The sequence below is a fragment of the Danio rerio genome, chromosome 9 (assembly GCF_049306965.1).
Source record: "Danio rerio strain Tuebingen ecotype United States chromosome 9, GRCz12tu, whole genome shotgun sequence".
In the NCBI taxonomy this organism is placed as follows: Eukaryota; Metazoa; Chordata; class Actinopteri; order Cypriniformes; family Danionidae; genus Danio; species Danio rerio.
Window position 1 is genome coordinate 53,965,591 of NC_133184.1, and position 17,822 is coordinate 53,983,412.

The following is a 17,822-nucleotide window of genomic DNA, read 5'->3' on the forward strand; positions in this document are numbered from 1 at the left end:
ATAATAGGACCCCTTTAATATATGCAAATCCTGTTTTACAGCGTGTTCAAGATTCTCAGCGCATCAGGGCACTTTCTGAAAACATTGGTGCTTTTTGAATATTCATATCTTTGTTCTAAAATACCTCAGACCTTCAGTAAATGCCATTATTGCTGTCACTCATGTACTATGCCACAGTAAAACCGATTAATTACTCCCTCTAAAGCCAAATCTACAGGCCAGAAACCATTCAGAAAACCTTCAACACGTTACCTTTGCATTGTGGCGCTGCATTTTGCACAGTCTTGAATCTGATAAACAGGATATTTCTTGTGGTTGTTTCTGCCACTGGGAGCTGCAGTGTTTTATTTTAGACTCTGAATACTTGAATCCTCTTGTGTGGAGATGTGATATGAAGGTGTAGCTTTTCTGTTTTGTAGAAGTTTTATTTTCTCTAGTTTGTATCACATACATAATAAAATGTTTTTGAGCAGCCTGCTTGGTTTTATGATGTTGATGCTGCACTTTGTGGAACTTATGTTATTCTGGTTGACACTGTTGACATGTTTCATAATGTTATTACAATTTTTACACATTTATTCATTCATTTTGCTTCGGCTTAGTCCCTTTATTTATCAGGGGTCACCACAGTGGAATGAACCACCAACTTATCCAGCATATGTTTTACGCAGCGGATGCCCTTCCAGCCGCAACCCAGTACTGGGAAACACCCATACACTCTCACATTCACACACATACGCTACGGCCAAGTTAGTTCATTCAGTTAAGCTATAGTGCATGTGTTTGTATCATTAAATATGTAAAAAGGGCGACACGGTGGCTCAGTGATTAGCACAGAGTCCCAGCTGGGCCAGTTGGCATTTCTATGTGGAGTTTGCATGTTCTCTCCGTGTTGGCATGGGTTTCCTCCGGGTGCTCCGGTTTTCCTTACAGTCAAACCACATGCACTATAGGTGAACTAATTTGGCCGTAGTGTATGAGTGTGTGTCTGTGAATGAGTGTGTATGGATGTTTCCCAGTACTGGGTTGCAACTTAAAGGGCATACACTGCTGGATTAGTTGGTGGTTCATTCCGCTGTGGCGACCCCTGATAAATAAAGGGACTAAGCTGAAGGAAAATTAATGAATGCATGTTATTACTGTGCTTTTTTCTTTTAATATATATTCTAACATGGCAGTGAATGTAGTAGTAAATTCAAAATGCTGAACACACGGTAAAAATACAGTTTATAATGATATATTCATGATTTTTGCACAGTTTATGATCACTGTTTTATCTTTTTCATTGAAATGTACCAATAGTTTAAGTTGATATTATCTATACTTTTTAAAATATAGTTGTATTTGGCTTTTGTGCAACATTTTTCACTATAATTTGCCATAAAATTCATAAAATGTCAACAACAAAAACTGCACCAATATATCAGTACTCTACTATGGTGCCAGTGACTGGATGGTGCATGGGGATAGTTTCCTAATCTTCATACCTGTTTCCGTTTAAAGAGCACAGTATTTCTCTCAGCTGTGTCCGTGTTTTTCTTCTCTCAGCTCGAGTTTCTCATTCTGAATATTATAATCTCTGTTCGTTTATGATGGAAACTGCACTGAATAATATCGCGGAGCTCAGTTTCAGTCACTTGTCATTCCGGAAATGTTGAATTAATTCTATTGTTAATGAAATCACTCGGTAAATTGGGTTTTATTATGGTCTACCCATGCCCAAACCCGTAAACTACCCCTCACAGTAATTTAAATAGCAAATATTGTTGTATCGTGTCGCAAAGACGACTGTATCTATTCGCGCATGCGCAGTAGCGGCAGCTGTATCCTTTCTAGACTGACACGGAGCTTCGCTTCGGGAATCAGGTGTGTTGGTTTTCTCTTTTGTTGTGTCGATATTTTATTTTCAGAATATTTTAGTTTGATATATTTACTTGATGCATTTTGTTTGTGTGTTTGACAGCACTTTCATCTGCCAACAGGTGAGTTTCAACAGTTCTGCTTAACCTTTTGAGTTTGAATGTATTATTGAAACATTATTAATGTGTTGTAATGGGCTAGAAAACATGCACTTTTGTCAGACTTTTGAAGACAACATGGCGCTTTATTTGCATTAACATCTGATTATTACGCAAACAGATGTTTAGATACTTTTAAATAAACAAACAAATGAATAAACTTGGGAAATAATTTTCAGACCATAAGCAGAACGTCATTGTCAATAAATATTTTTAAGAAAATTTAAATTTTTTATTATTTATATTAGAGACTTATTTTAAGGAATTAAGTAATAATATGATTCGAAAATGTCCTCCGTTTTTGAATAATTTATTAAACAGGAATTTGATAAATATGAATTTACACACACACACACACACACACACACACATATATATATATATATATATATATATATTATATATATATATATATATATATGTATGTATATGTATGACAATTGAAGTTGATATTTAATTGATATTTATGTCAAATATTTATTATAGCTATAATTTATATTATAGTTATAACTTTATAGCAGATAGGAACAAAAATACTTCAAATAAATTAATACATTTATTATAAATATTTGTAAAATAAGCTTTTTTTTACTTAACACTTTTTATTATTAAAATTATTATTATTATTATTATGTGGCTGCATGTGTTTTTTTACGCATTCTGAATCATACAACTGGTAACAAAATGCTTCTTTTTCCTGCACAATGTTTAAGTTTGACTACTCATAAAACTAAAACTTGCCTAGAAAAGTCTTTGAGATTGTTTAAATAAATTTACGTCTTCCATCATATAAAATTGTTTAATTTAATAGTAATCAAGTGCGATGCGGTTGCTCAGTGGTTAGCAATGTTGCCTCGCAGCAAGAAGGTCGCTGGTTCGAGTCCCGGCTGTGCCAATTGTCATTTCTGAGTGGAGTTTGCATGTTCTCATGTTGGCGTGGGTTTCCTCCTGGTGCTCCGGTTTCCCCCACAGTCCAAACACATGCACTATAGGGGAATTGAATAAACTAAATTGGCCGTAGTGAATGAGAGTGTATGAGTGTTTCCTAATGTTAGGTTGCAGCTGGAAGGGCATCTGCTGTGTAAAGCATATGCTGGATAAGATGGCGGTTCATTCCACTGTGGTGACCTCTGATTAATAAAGGGACTAAGCCGAAAAGAAAATGAATGAATGCACTGACATCCTAGTGTTTTTCGAATTTAATTACTGCAAAAATATTATTACTTTTTAAACAAAATCCTCTCAAAATGTGAAATAAAATGATAAAATATTATCATTAAACACAATTTAAATACAAATAAAATATTATTATGAAATTTTAATAAAATATTATCATTAAACATAAAAAATAAATGAGATATTCCTTCAAGTTGTGTTACAGGCCTTTGATATTCTTACTGTTATTATTGTCATTATTATTATAATGATAATAAAAAATATCAAAACAAAAAAATATTTAAAACTTCCAAAAAAAGTCTTTGAGATATAATTTATATAATTTAAATATATATTCAACTATTCCATCAAATGAAATTATTGAATTGTCTGAAAACAACAGGCATCCTCTAGTGTTTACAACATGTAATTACACACATTTTACATACCGATGGCCTTCTCAAAATACTGCTGTAATTGTAATAAAAACGTTTTCAATCGTGGAAAAAAATATTACTGCATAAATATTAATATTTAAAACAAAATCCTCTCAAAATGCAAAATAAAAATGATAAAATATCAATCAAAAATAAATGAGATTTTACTTCTGTTAAAAGTCTTCGGTATTATCATTATTATCATCATCATTATTATTATTATTATTATTATATGACAGTATGTTTTCTGTGTGTTTTTCAGACAGAAGTGCTCGTCATGGCATCACTGCTCTGCTCTCTTCAGGACCATAGTGATGACATAAACTGCTGCGCGCTCTCGGACCGCTTTCTGGCCTCCAGTTCAGGAGATAAGAGCGTGCGCGTGTACTCGTGCGCGGACTTCTCGGTGCTGCTCTTCTCCCCGCTGCGCGCGAACACGTACGGCGTGCACTGCTGCTGCTTCAGTTTCTGCGGCCGTTTTCTGGCGTCCTGCTCCACGGACGCGCGCATCATCATATTGAGCACGTACACTGGCGCAGCGGTGGCGGAGCTGGAGCATCCAGCGCGCGCTCCGGTTCGAGTGTGCGTGTTCTCTCCGGACTCACGCTTTGTGCTGTCGGGCGCGTCTGACGGGACTGTGGCGATCTGGGATGTGATGTCAAAAAAGATGCAAAGGTCAGTTTGATTTGGATATGAACTCTCTAAATGGTCGTTATGAGGAAACACTAACTAATTTATTCTGGGAGTGTACTGTAAAGTGTTTTGAGTTGACTTTTGCAGCTTTCATAGTTTTAGTTTTTTTTCCGAAATATATAGCTTAAAGGGGCTTATAATTTTGACCCTTAAATGATTTTTTAAAAATGTAAAACTGCTTTTATTCTAGCCGAAATAAAACAAATAAGACTTTCTTCAGAAGAAAAATATTATCAGACATACTGTGAACATTCCCTTGCTCTGTTAAACATCATTTGGGAAATATTTAAAAAAGAAATAAAATTCAAAGGGGAATAATAATTCTAAATTCAACTGTATAAAACATTGTCATAGTCGTGTAAATGATCAGTTAAAGCCTTTTTATGTTTATTCAGATCTTATTTTCATTCTACTACAGCAATAGCTGGATTCCTTCATCCATATTAGGGATTTTCTGAAATGTTCTACTACTTTTGTGAGGTATATGTGGAATTTCTTCTCAAGTATGAATGAAACAGGCATTACATGCATTTAAAGTGCTACAATGCCCGCATCAACCTATTTTGAGGAAAACTGAAAAAAATTCCCTCTAAAGAAATTTGAATTAAACCTATTTCTAGCATAAAGATCTTTATTTTTTTGTACTATTTTTGATACAATTGTTATTATATATATAAAAAAACAACCTATTTAATATCAATATTTTGCAACGTAGGGAATTTAGAAACTCCAGTATCTTGACAAAACTGCTCCTCAGTTAATCACTCCGTCCAACTGAACATGTGTGTATAGCTTTGTATCACATTAGATAACAACTTACTCTGTAAAATAAATCATATCAGATTTGAAGACATGCAGAAGATTACATTTTCAAAAAACAAACAGAAACTGCAAATCAGGAGAGGAGATAGGAGGCTCGAGAGGTATGGTATGGCTCATAACAGACTAGTAAATGAGAAGTGGGGTAATTTATTAATGTTTTTTCCTTTTTGGTGTCACAAAGCTTCACAATTTCTTGTTAAATTTATTGACTGTCAATTAAAAAACCCTTTATCATTGAACAACTTATAATCCTATTATTAAGATTAGAGTAGATCACCTTATGAAAGTTTGTTTATTTTAGTGGGGTATATTCATTCATTCATTTTCTTGTCGGCTTAGTCCCTTTATTAATCCGGGGTCGCCACAGCGGAATAAACCGCCAACTTATCCAGCAAGTTTTTACACAGCGGATGCCCTTCCAGCCGCAACCCATCTCTGGGAAACATCCACACACACATTCACACACACACTACGGACAATTTAGCCTACCCAATTCACCTGTACCGCATGTCTTTGGACTGTGGGGGAAACCGGAGCACCCGGAGGAAACCCACGCGAACACAGGGAGAACATGCAAACTCCACACACAAACGCCAACTGAGCCGAGGATCAAACCAGCGACCTTCTTGCTGTGAGGCGACAGCACTACCTACTGCGCCACTGCCTCGCCCTTAGTGGGGTATATTAGAACTTTTTAAATTTTTTTGGTTCTTTGGGGCTAAGCCCCTTATCCCTTTCGACCCTTGCAACGCCCCTGGTCATCATGGCAAAGATGAAATAAATCAGTTATTGGAAATGAGTTATTAAAACTATTATGTTTAGAAATGTGTTAAAAAGTTGTCTTCCTCCTAAACATAAACTGGGAAACAAAATACACAGGGGGGCTAATAATTTAGGAGGGCTAATCATTATGACTTCAACTGTATATCACAGGAACAGTATAACAAATAAGCTAGGCGGTTTTAAAACCTTGACTTTTCCAAACTGCAGTAAACCGATTATCGTCTCATGCCTAGAGTGTGTGTAATGCTCTGTTCTGCTGGTGCGTCCTGACCTGCTGCTTCTCTCTGTGTGCTCAGATGTTGATGACAGGCTCCAGTGCTGGAGATCTTCAGCTCTGGACACTCAGTTTCAGCTCTTTATGGACTCAGAGAGAAGCTCATGATCTGGGGGTGAACTGCAGCTGCTTCTGTCCGCACTTTAGCATTGGTATAACAACAGAATTATTCGTTCATTCATTCATTTTCTTGTCGGCTTAGTCCTTTTATTAATCCGGGGTCGCCACAGCGGAATGAACCGCCAACTTATCCAGCAAGTTTTTACGCAGCGGATGCCCTTCCAGCTGCAACCCATCTCTGGGAAACATCCACACACACATTCACACACACTCACACACTACGGACAATTTAGCCTACCCAATTCACCTGTACCGCATGTCTTTGGACTGTGGGGGAAATCACAGCACCTGGAGGAAACCCACGCAAATGCAGGGAGAACATGCAAACTCCACACAGAAACTCCAACTGAGCTGAGGCTCGACCCAGCGACCTTCTTGCTGTGAGGCGACAGCACTACCTACTGCGCCACTGCCTCACCCAACAGAATTATTATTATTATCAATAATAAATTATAATCATCATCATATTATCGTCGATATAATCTCCCTCTCCTGGAGACTAATCTAAGTCTAATGTTTCGATGTCATAATAATTTTTTTCTAAATGTGTTGTTCTTATGACAAAATACATTTTTCATATGATGAAATTAAAAGAAATGATCAAATGAACAAAAAAGAGCTTACCGGCCATTTTATTAGGTACACCTCACTAGTACCGGGTTGGACCCCCTTTTGCCTACAGAACTGCCTTAATCCTTCCTGGCACAGATTCAACAAGATAATGGAAATATCCCTCAGAGATTTTGCTCCATATTGGCAGGATAGCATCACGCTGCAGATTTGTCGGCTGCACATCAATGATGCGAATCTCCCGTTCCACCACATCCCAAAGTGCTCTATTGGATTGAGTTCTGGTGACTGCGAAGGCCATTTGAGCACAGTGAACTCATTGTCATGTTCAAGCAACCAGTCTGCGATGATTCACGCTTTATGACATCAGAAGATGTGTACACTGTGGTCATAAAGGGATGGACATGGTCAGCAACAATACTCAGGTAGGCTGTAGTGTTGACACGATGCTCAATTGGTACTAATGGGCCCAAAGTGTGTCAAGAAAATATCCCCACACTATTTCTACACCAGCAGCCTGAACAGTTGATTCAAGGCAGGATGGATCCATGCTTTCATGTTGTTGAGGCCAAATTCTGACCCGGCCATCTGAATGTTGCAGCAGAAATGGAGACTCATCAGAGCAGGCAACGTTTCTCCAATCTTCTGTTGTCCAGTTTTGGTGAGTCTGTGTGAATTGTAGCCTCAGTTTCCTGTTGTTATCTGACAGGAGCGGCACCCGGTGTGGTCTTCTGCTGCTGTAGCCCATCCGCCTCAAGGTTGGACTTGTTGTTTGTTCAGAGATGCTCTTCTGCAGACCTCGGTTGTAACGAGTGCTTATTTGAGTTCCTGACCTCTGGCATCAACAAGGCATTTGCGCCCACAGAACTGCCGCTCACTGGATATTTTCTCTTTGTCAGACCATTATCTGTAAACTCTACAGATGGTTGTGCATGAAAATCCCAGTAGATCAGCAGTTTCTGAAATACTCAGACCAGCTCGTCTGTCACCAACAACCATGCCACGTTCAAAGTCACTTAAATCCCCTTTCTTCCCCATTCTGATGCTCGGTTTAAACTGCAGCAGATCGTCTTGACCATGTCTACATGCCTAAATGCATTGAGTTTCTGCCATGTGATTGGCTGATTAGAAATTTGCGTTAACCAGCAGTTGGACAGGTGTACCTAATAAAGTGGCCGGTAAGTGTACATTGTTCATATGACAAATTAAAGAATCAATTAATAATTATTATTAATAAAAGAATAAATTAAAAACTACAAAACTAAAAATGTTTAAAACTAAAAGAAATGAATGTTAAAATATGGAATTGCACTATATAGTTCACATTATTATCATATAATGGAAAAACATGTTTATAACTAAATAAAACAATATAAAAATAATATAGATTATTCATTCATTCATTTTCTTTTTGGCTTAGTCCCTTTTTTAATCTGGGGTTGCCACAGCTGAATGAACCGCCAACTTATCCAGCACATGTTTTACGCAGCAGATGCCCTTCCAGCTGCAACCCATCACTGGGAAACATCCACACACACTCATTCACAAACACACTACGGACAATTTAACCTACCCAAGTCCCCTATACCACGTCTTTGGACTTATGGGGGTTAAAAATATATCATTCATTCATCCATAGTCCCTTTATTAATCAGGGGTTGCCACAGCGGAGTGAACTGCCAACTATTACAGCATATGTTACATATAGTATATGCAACCCAGCACTGGGAAACATCCATACACACTCATTCTCACACACACTTATACACTATGGCCAATTTAGGTTGAATCAATTCACCTATAGCGCATGTGTTTGGACTGTGGGGGAAACCGGAGCACCCTGAGGAAACCCACGCCAACAAGAGGAGAACATGCAAACTCCACACAGAAATGCCTACTGACCTAACCGAGCCTCGAATCAGCCACCTTGCTGTGAGGAGACAGCGCTGCCCACTGCGTGCGTGTGTGTGTGTGTGTGTGTGTGTGTGTGTGTGTGTGTGTGTGTGTGTGTGTGTGTGCGCGCTTGTGGGTGTTTTCAGATGGTCAGACAGTCATTTTTCATCTGGCCTCTGGTGGTCAGGATAGCCGGCTGAGGATATGGAATATTTCCCAGCATGCAACAGCAGGTATTTTGACTTTGACCATGACTTTTTAAGACACCCTGTGCACACCAGATTTTGTGAACCTTTGAGTTTTCCTAGTGTGTTAAAGATTCTGAGGACAATGCCATGTGTCTGTGTGTGCAGGCTGTGAGATGTCTATGCTGTTCTCTCTCTCTGCTCAATCTGCTCCTGTTCTCGCCTGTGCTTTCTCGTTTGACGGACAGCTGCTCGTCTCAGGGTAAGCCCCACCCACTTATCACAGCACTGCAAAATTACTGGCCAACTTCCCTTGACAGAGTCAATATTAAGGAATAAAACAGCATACAATGCATAAAACATGAAAATATATCATTTATTCATTCATCATAGTCCCTTTATTAATCAGGGGTCACCACAGCCGAATGAACCGCCAACTACTACAGCATATGTTACATACAGCATATGCAACCCAGCACTGAGCCACCGTGCCGCCCTGAAAATATTTGATTTTTTTACTTTTTTTTTCTCTGGATGTAGTGAAGTTTTTGAGTGATTTAAGCAGTACTCTTTCGCTCTCTCTCTCTCTCTCTCTCTCTCTCTCTCTTTCTATGTCTCAGTTTTTTTTTCTGTTAATAGTTGTTGTCATTTTATTAATGAATATAATGTGTGATGTGATTTTGAGTTATGTGTTTGAGTGATATCTTGGTGAAGTGCTTTTCTTTTTTTAACTTTTCTTCCCCATCTATAACAAAACGTCATCACATTTTCAGGCCAATAATCATATTTTATTAATTTTTAGATTTATTATTTGTTTAAATGCATTTTTAGGCAACAACACAAATGTTTTAACCTCAGAAGAGCTACAAAATCAATCACAGCATATTAAAAGATTTCTTATTCTGAGCAATTGTAGTTTATTTATTGTAAGAAAACTTAGGATTTTTTTAAATTCCAGATTTTTAATTTTATTTATTTATTTATTCATTTATTGTTATTTTTATTATTTTATTTTATTTTTTGTTAGTTTATTTATTTTATTTTATTATTTATTTCATTTATGTATTTGTCAGTTTATTTATTTTTATTTATTTATTTATTATTTATTTTTATTTTTATTATTTATTTTTATTTATTTAATTTAATTTAATTTTAATTTAATTGTTATTTATTTAATATATTTTTTATTTATTTAATTCATTATTTTTTATTTAATAAAATTGTATTTTTATTTGTTTGTTTGTCAGACCTTTATAGAATAAACAAATATTACCATTTTGCTCAAAGCCATACTTAAAGATTCTGTAAACCCAGAGAAATTGAGAATTGTCAAGTGGTCGTGGTCTCTTCATTTTTTCCAAAGCTTAATGTGAAACAAAACCTTACACATTTTGACCAGCAGGTGTCAGACTCTGATTTCAGTGTTTAATGCAGCAACACAGTCACAGACACACAAAACCCATAATATGCTGGAATTGAACAATATTAAGACTATTCACCCTTAAATCTAGTGAATAACTACACAAAACAAGCTCTGCTTGCTCTCTTCTTGCAGGTCGGTTGATAAAACAGTGGCGGTGTATGATGCGGTGAGTGATGCCTTGATTTATTTGCCTTAACATTTCTGATTATTTGTTTTCAGCAAGCTGAGACTGTCATAAAAATAATAGATGTGTCCTTAATGTCCTGTGAACATTTTTTTGTGAACTAAAAATAAGTTGTAATAGAAAAAACATCCCTAGGCGGCACAGTGGCTCTGTGGTTAACACTGTCGCCTCACAGCAAGAAGGTCTCTGGTTCGAGTACCAGCTGGGTCAATTGGCATTTCTGTGCGGAGGTTGCATGTTCTCTCCGTGTTGGCGTGTGTTTCCTTTGGGTGCTCCGGTTTCCCCCTCAGTCCAAACACATGTGCTACAGGGGAATTGATTAACCAAATTGGCCATAGTGTATGAGTGTGTGTGTGTGTGTGTGTGTGTGTGTGTGTGTGTGTGTGTGTGTGTGTGTGTGTGTGTGTGAGTGTATGGGTGTTTCCCAGTACTGGGTTGCTGCTGGAAGGGCATCTGCTGCATAAAACATATGCCAGAATAGTTAACGGTTCATTCTGCTGTGGCGACCTCTGAAATGGAGACTAAGCTGTAGGAAAATGAATGATTTAATGAAAAAATCCTTGCTCTATTTAAGATAGCTTGGGGAAAATATAAAAAATTCACAGCAATAAAAATTTTTATAAACATTTCACAGGAGGGATTTTAATATTTTTGTTTTGAATATCTTGTTTATAAATGATAATCAGTGTGATTATCAAGAGTGTATCACGTGTGCTGTGTGCGGTCTGTAGTGGTTCAAACACATGTGTGTGTTTGTGTGTGAACAGAATCGTGGAGAACGTCTACACACTCTGACGCAGCACAGCTGGTGAGGCTGATCTGCTCTTCATCTCTCAGTTTTGCACGATCCCAAAAGATCTGCAATGGTGTTGTAGTGTTCTGATAAGGATATTTGTGCCATGTGTGGTTTATTTATAAACTAATTTCGAGAGGATCACGTGCTTATGATTGATCACAGCTGGTACTGCATCAGCTCCGTATATTGCACCAATCAGACGAATACCGAACCGTGCCTAGGCCCGTTTCCCGGAATGTTTGAGAAGTGTGAGTGCTCTGAATCGGGCTCTGGTATGGTTTAGTTGGACAGCCCTGGCCTGGTTGGAAGAGGTTTGCCAGAGCGTGGTTCACCTGGGGTCAGACGCGGTATGCTTGTAGTGTGAGTGCAAAACGCGCCAGAGCCCGAAACTGAAGACGAGACGTGACTTTTAAGGGACTGTTTCATACGGAGTAAATAACCATTCTTACTGTCTAATGAGCGCAAATTGTCCTAGATTATTAAAGACGCAAACCCCTCACTACACGACAGCTGCACCTTCAGCAAACCTCCTAATACCTGCAGCACGAGGGCTTTATGATTGTTTATGAGCGTCAGCAGTGGCTGATCTGTTCGGCGAAATATCTGACTGCGTGTCACCGCATATGAAACGACTAAAGCGATACAACTCAAGAAATCTTGAGAGCACATCTACTGAACAGCGCATCATCGATGACGTAAGCGAGCCCGAATGTGATGTGAGTGCGGGCCGTCGGAGACGGCACAAGTGTGCTTCGGCTTGGTTCAAGGCAACTGTACACAGTGTGAGTGCACCCTAAATTACCAGAGTTTCCAACTCCAGTCATCTATGTCTTGAGGAATCCCCCCTTCCACCCCTACTCCTCCCCTTTTCTGATAGGGTGGCAGGGCGGCCCAGTGGTTAGCACTGTTGCCTCACAGCAAGAACGCTGCAGGTTAGCCTGCCCTTTCTTCTTATGTTAAAGAGCCCATATTATACATGAAATAGGGTCATATCTTGGTTGTAAGGGTCTTCAACAACAGTTTAATATGCATGCAAGGTCTAAAAACACTTGGATTTATAATCTGCATTTATTTTTACCTAATTATCCCAGCGACTCCTGTATGAATCGTCCAGTGATTCATTTGTTCCCAAACCCCTCCTTAGCGCGAAGCTAATCTGCGCTGATTGGACCGATGACAGTCTGTTGCGATTGGTCGACTGCCTTCAGTCAGAGAGTGAAATGCCCAACAGCTAATCAGCAGTATAAAAGTAATCACAGTTCATACACGCTCGATAGTGTAGGCGTGGAGTTTAGCTGCCAGTGGGTCAATGAAAATACAGTCGATGGACTTGAAAATACAGACGACTGACTATTTTATTGAGCAAAAACTCCAAAAACTGTCGAGGAGATCTCCTAGCTTGTCTCACTCTGCTCTTTTCACAGACACACACACACATATTCCACACACACACTTAACCCTGCTCCGGACAACAACGCGCGCACACACACACAAACACACACACCTCCGGACGACAGCACGCGCACACACACACACACACACAAACACAGACACACTCACTACTCCTCCTCCGCGGAGCTCTGTAAACAAAGCAGCACGCGTCGCGTTTTAAACGTGGCTTAGCACCCGATATGAGAATATAGCCAGTTAACCTGATACAGTACACGCGGTTACAAGTAACAAATCACAACTAAATACATTTGCAAGCTAGAGTCAACGAGGCAACAACTTTAATCGTACGTACTTACACTTGAGAAATGGAGGAAGAAACCCATCCTGACGTCCATCAGTAAGTTACTCTTTACCGGAGCACCCGGAGGAAACCCACGTGAAGGCAGGGAGAACATGCAAACTCAACACAGAATCGCCAACTGAGCCGAGGCTCGAACCAGCGACCTTCTTGCTGTGAGGCGACAGAACTACCTACTGCGCCAATGCCTCGCCCCTGCATGCATTAATGAATTTGTTTGTTTAAATTCAACATAAATACATTGTTTAAAACCACTTAACGTGAAAAAATTGAGTAAATCCAAGGAATCATCTTTGATTATTATTGTTTTCAGTGTAGTTTGACCAACAGTAAAAATGTAGCATAGATAAATTAATGTCGTTTAATTTGATTTACTGAAGCATGTATTACACCAAATAACATTACCGAAAAAGTTGACCCCCCCTGATCGTCAATGTATAATTCACACCCTGCTTATGGGGACATTTTTTTTGGTCCCCATGAGGAAAATGCATCATGAATCACACAGAATGGAGTATTTAAAAAATGAAAAGGTGCAGATTGTTTCCTGTGAGGTTGGGTTTAGGGTTAGAGGTGGGGTAAGGCTATAAAATAAGTCATTTTTACACTATAGACCTTTTTCTTGGAACGCAAAATTACCCATTATGCTTTGCGTGTATGCGCAAGGAGAATGCGAAGAACTTCCGGTCGGCAGCTGATGCGTGTAAACAGTCACATTTGGACAGCTTTGAAACGAAAGTTTTAATCTATTTTACCTGCTTTTATCCTCTTTAATACTGTTGTCCATCAGCAGCATCTCCTGGACTGATCATTTAAAGAAATGCAATCTAATAGGATGGAAAACAGCTGCTGTGAGGCATTTTCCCCTCATTGTCAGACGGCATCTTCTGCAGTTAAAATGAAGCCTCGTCATCGCTAAAGTCAACATTTTCTCTTTATTTCAAATATATAACAAGCCCAGACATATGTAGTTCACCAAAATGTTTGACACACACACGTAGCCTGTACTGTGCCACTGACACACTGATTTCATAACTGTGACAAAGTGAAAATATAGGCTAGTGTCATTTCGAAATGACAGAAAAACACAAACCGTGGTGAATACAACACACGAAATAAAACTTGCGATTAGAATGAACAGCAAATCAGCCAGCAGAGGATCAATAACAGACTTTTATTGCTCATTTTTGTAAATTGCACGACTTTCATACCTGTTAAGTTCCATGCCAGTACTCTGGTTTGCTCTCTCTCTCTCTCTCTCTCTCTCTGTGTGTGTGTGTGTTAAAGAGCCGCTGAGCTAACACTGTATTTCTGACAGCAGACACGTAAACTAGGAGAACGTTTTTCTCGTATTTCTGACGCGCTTGACCCACATGACAGATTATAACGGCTTTAACAGACCCATTTCTAAGTTGTGTGTCACAAAAACACTCTGTTATCCATTAAAAACGTCATTGAAACCCATTTTCGGAGCACAAATTACCAGTTGTACACGCTGTAAACGGAAGTTTTTAGCATTCTACCGGAAGACGCTGGTCGCAATGGCGCCCTCCATGCAGCAGCCATGAAAAAGGTCTATAGAGAGTCCTCATAAACATGTAGCATGTAGTGATTGTGTTTGTGTGACCCTGGGCTTGTTAGTTGTCTGTCCTGCAGGTCTGACAGATGGCACACACACACAAACACACACACACACACACACACACACACACACACACACACACACACACACACACACACACACACACACACACACACACAGTCCAGCCATCAGGACAGTAGCAGCTCAGTGAGGCATTCGTCCAAACCTGGATTACACACCATCAACACTCAGAAGAGCTGCACTTCTGTTATATAATGATGGCTTATGGCTCAAACAATAGTTCATAACTCCAGAAATTCTGCTTATGTTGACCTATTAGTCAGCTTTCTGTGAAAAAGGCAATTTGGAGTGATGTTAGGCCTAACACCCTTATTTTCCCCAAAACAGATCATGTGACCAACTAAGGGCACAGTAAGAGCAGTCTGTTTGTTCCTCATAAAATCACCCTTTAAACTCTCCTGTACAGCAACATTCTCCTGACCGGCAGTCATTTTATTTAGACTAAAAATGTAACAAAATGATAAAAAACCAAATTGAGTTTCTCTAAGCTGATCCCTCATGAGAGCGAGAAATGGTTTTAAAATAAACTGCATTGACCTGTCTTGTCTTGCATGCTGTCGTTTCACATTTAATGACCCATTTTTTTCCTCTTCATTTTCTAGCTAAAGCATTGAAAACCTCTGTCCAAGGTAAGTGCTCCTTATTTTAGAGCAGGGGCCACAAATCTCTGTCCTGGAGGAGCGGAAATGAGTTAATGTTCTGAACTGTTATTTTACGCAGTCGATTCAGTCAGCGGTGTGTTTCCCTAAAAGCAATATTGAAAAAAGATTGTCGCAGGTTTCATTAAACTTTGTAGGAAACGACAGAACTTGCAACCGGTTGCCTTTTGAGAAACGTTCTAGGTTTGGTTAAACTGCTACATAGATATATACACTAGATATCACATAGGGACTCTGAGCATGCGTCAATAGCGCCGCCACATTGGTACAGTGCTCCCAGGACAAATGTCATTCAACCGCACTAGTCAAGACAGTGTTATTACGTGAAGATGCTGGACTTTATCGCTGTCTACGGGTGTAGTAACGAACAAACAAAGAAAACAAAGCCCAAAGGCAGAACATTTCATAGGTAATATTAAGTTTTTTACGTTTTTATATGTTCTGAACTTTTGTGCTAATCAGGTCACGTTATTGATGATAACAGTCACTTACTGCATTCACCATACAGCAAAGCAGCTCCAACTCGCACTAAACACTCGGCTTATGCTAGTTTTGTTGAATAAAATCAGCAAACAATGCAAAAGAAATATGACAACGAGATGCTGCGCTGCCAGAAACTTGTATTATTGTCGGCTAACGTTAGTGAAAGAGTCGTTCGGGGGATTCATTCACAAACGAATCGCTCCCTCCGTCAGTATGAGAGGTGAAAGCAGGAGAGGACCTGTGTTTCAGGACATGATTAGATCAAATTTAACAAGGGTGAATAGTACATTTCTGTACACACAAACACAAGCTTTTTGTCAGGAATGCCCGTGCGGTCACTGATCCATCAATGTAGAAAAGTGATGTAAAATTATAATTTTCGTAATTAGAAAAAAAAATTACATACTAACATCCAGGAAAGCTCCCGATCATAGATATATGTGTATATGTGTATATCTCTGGCTTTGGATGGACACAGTCCTCCACTGTACCTTGGTCCCGCATTCATTTCAAAGGACACGCTACCCTGTAGCAAGATGGCGGCGCTATTGACGCATTCCGTCCAATAGACAACAATAGGCCAGGCGACATCTAGTGTACATATCTATGAAACTGCTAGATCACCAAACTGATCGCGTTTCGCGAATCAAACAAATCCACCCATTCGGTTCACGAGTCAATTCATCGTTGAACCGAAAATCTTCTTCCAACGTGTTTGATTCTGTTAGCCGAGAAGAGAACCGCTGAATCACAGACGGTTAGCGTTAAGCTCGTGGGCTAAAAGCGACCATCACATATTGGTTTTCACGAACATCATTTTATTAAAACATAGAATTGTATTATTAACATAATTTGCGTAGTTTGAAAGAACCGATTTACAGAAATAACTCAGTTTTGAACTGTTTACGCAGTCTTTTCGGTCAGTGGTGTGTTAGGAAACGATTGTCGCAAGTTACATTAAACTCAATAGGAAACGACACAACCTGCAACATAGTTGTCCTGCTAGTCACCAATCCGATCGCCAATTTATTTATTTATTTATTTTATTAAACAGGTAGATCAAATACAATTACATACGTAGAGACAAATAATACAAATAAATAAACAAATGCACAGAAATACTGTACACACAAAGACAAATAAACGCCAGGGTAACAAAAAATAGGACTGATGAAATAAAGTTACATTTTAAAGAGACACAAAGGAAGAATATAAGGATGCAGTTTTTGTTGGTTTTGGATGAAGAGAATGCTGGATAGTTTCCAAATATTGGTCTGGGTCGATTTTGAACAGTTCAAAAATAGGTTTAGAGCCACTAAACTTTTGTTTGTTAATATGAAACTTTTCTGATAGAATACACAAATTAACTACATATACTTTTTCCATGTTTTCTTTAGAGTCTTCAAACAATCCAAAGAATATAACTTTAAAAGAAAAGGAAAAGTCACTCATAATATAAGATTGAATAAAGATCAACAAATCTGACCAGAATCTCTCTGTGAAGGAGCACTGCCAGAACAAATGAATAGAGTCTTCCTCCGAAGAGTGACAGAATGAGCAGTTTAAATCAATGTCAGGCTTATATTTCTGAGGACAGGCCTTAGTAGGATAACATTTGTGAGTTAATTTAAATGTTACTTCGTTTACTTTACTTGTAATCAGATACTTGTGAGGCAAAGTCCATACTTTCTCCCATGGAATATTTTCAACAGTGTTGTTCCAATAAGGTATTACATAGGGGATTGTTATTATCTCTCTCTGGAAGAAGCCTCTAATTTTACAGTTATTTTTCTGTTGGTCTGCTGAAAAACACACACTTCCAACCATTGTGTCGATTAATTTCAGGGAGTGAGTGTATGGCCATGGTAGTGTGACACCTTGCATTAGAATAAACACGCCAGAAGGGATGGAGTT

General features: G+C 38.7%; 1 protein-coding gene across 1 annotated transcript; it reads left to right on the top strand.

Moving 5' to 3' along the window:
• Positions 1-446: 446 nt before the first annotated feature.
• LOC141376225 (WD repeat, SAM and U-box domain-containing protein 1-like) lies at positions 447-4,591 on the top strand. Its single transcript, XM_073913293.1, has 2 exons — positions 447-1,982; positions 3,873-4,591. Exons 1-2 carry the CDS (start codon positions 1,938-1,940, stop codon positions 4,293-4,295), a joined length of 468 nt encoding a protein of 155 aa, XP_073769394.1. The 5' UTR covers positions 447-1,937; the 3' UTR covers positions 4,296-4,591.
• The last annotated feature ends 13,231 nt before the right edge of the window (positions 4,592-17,822 follow it).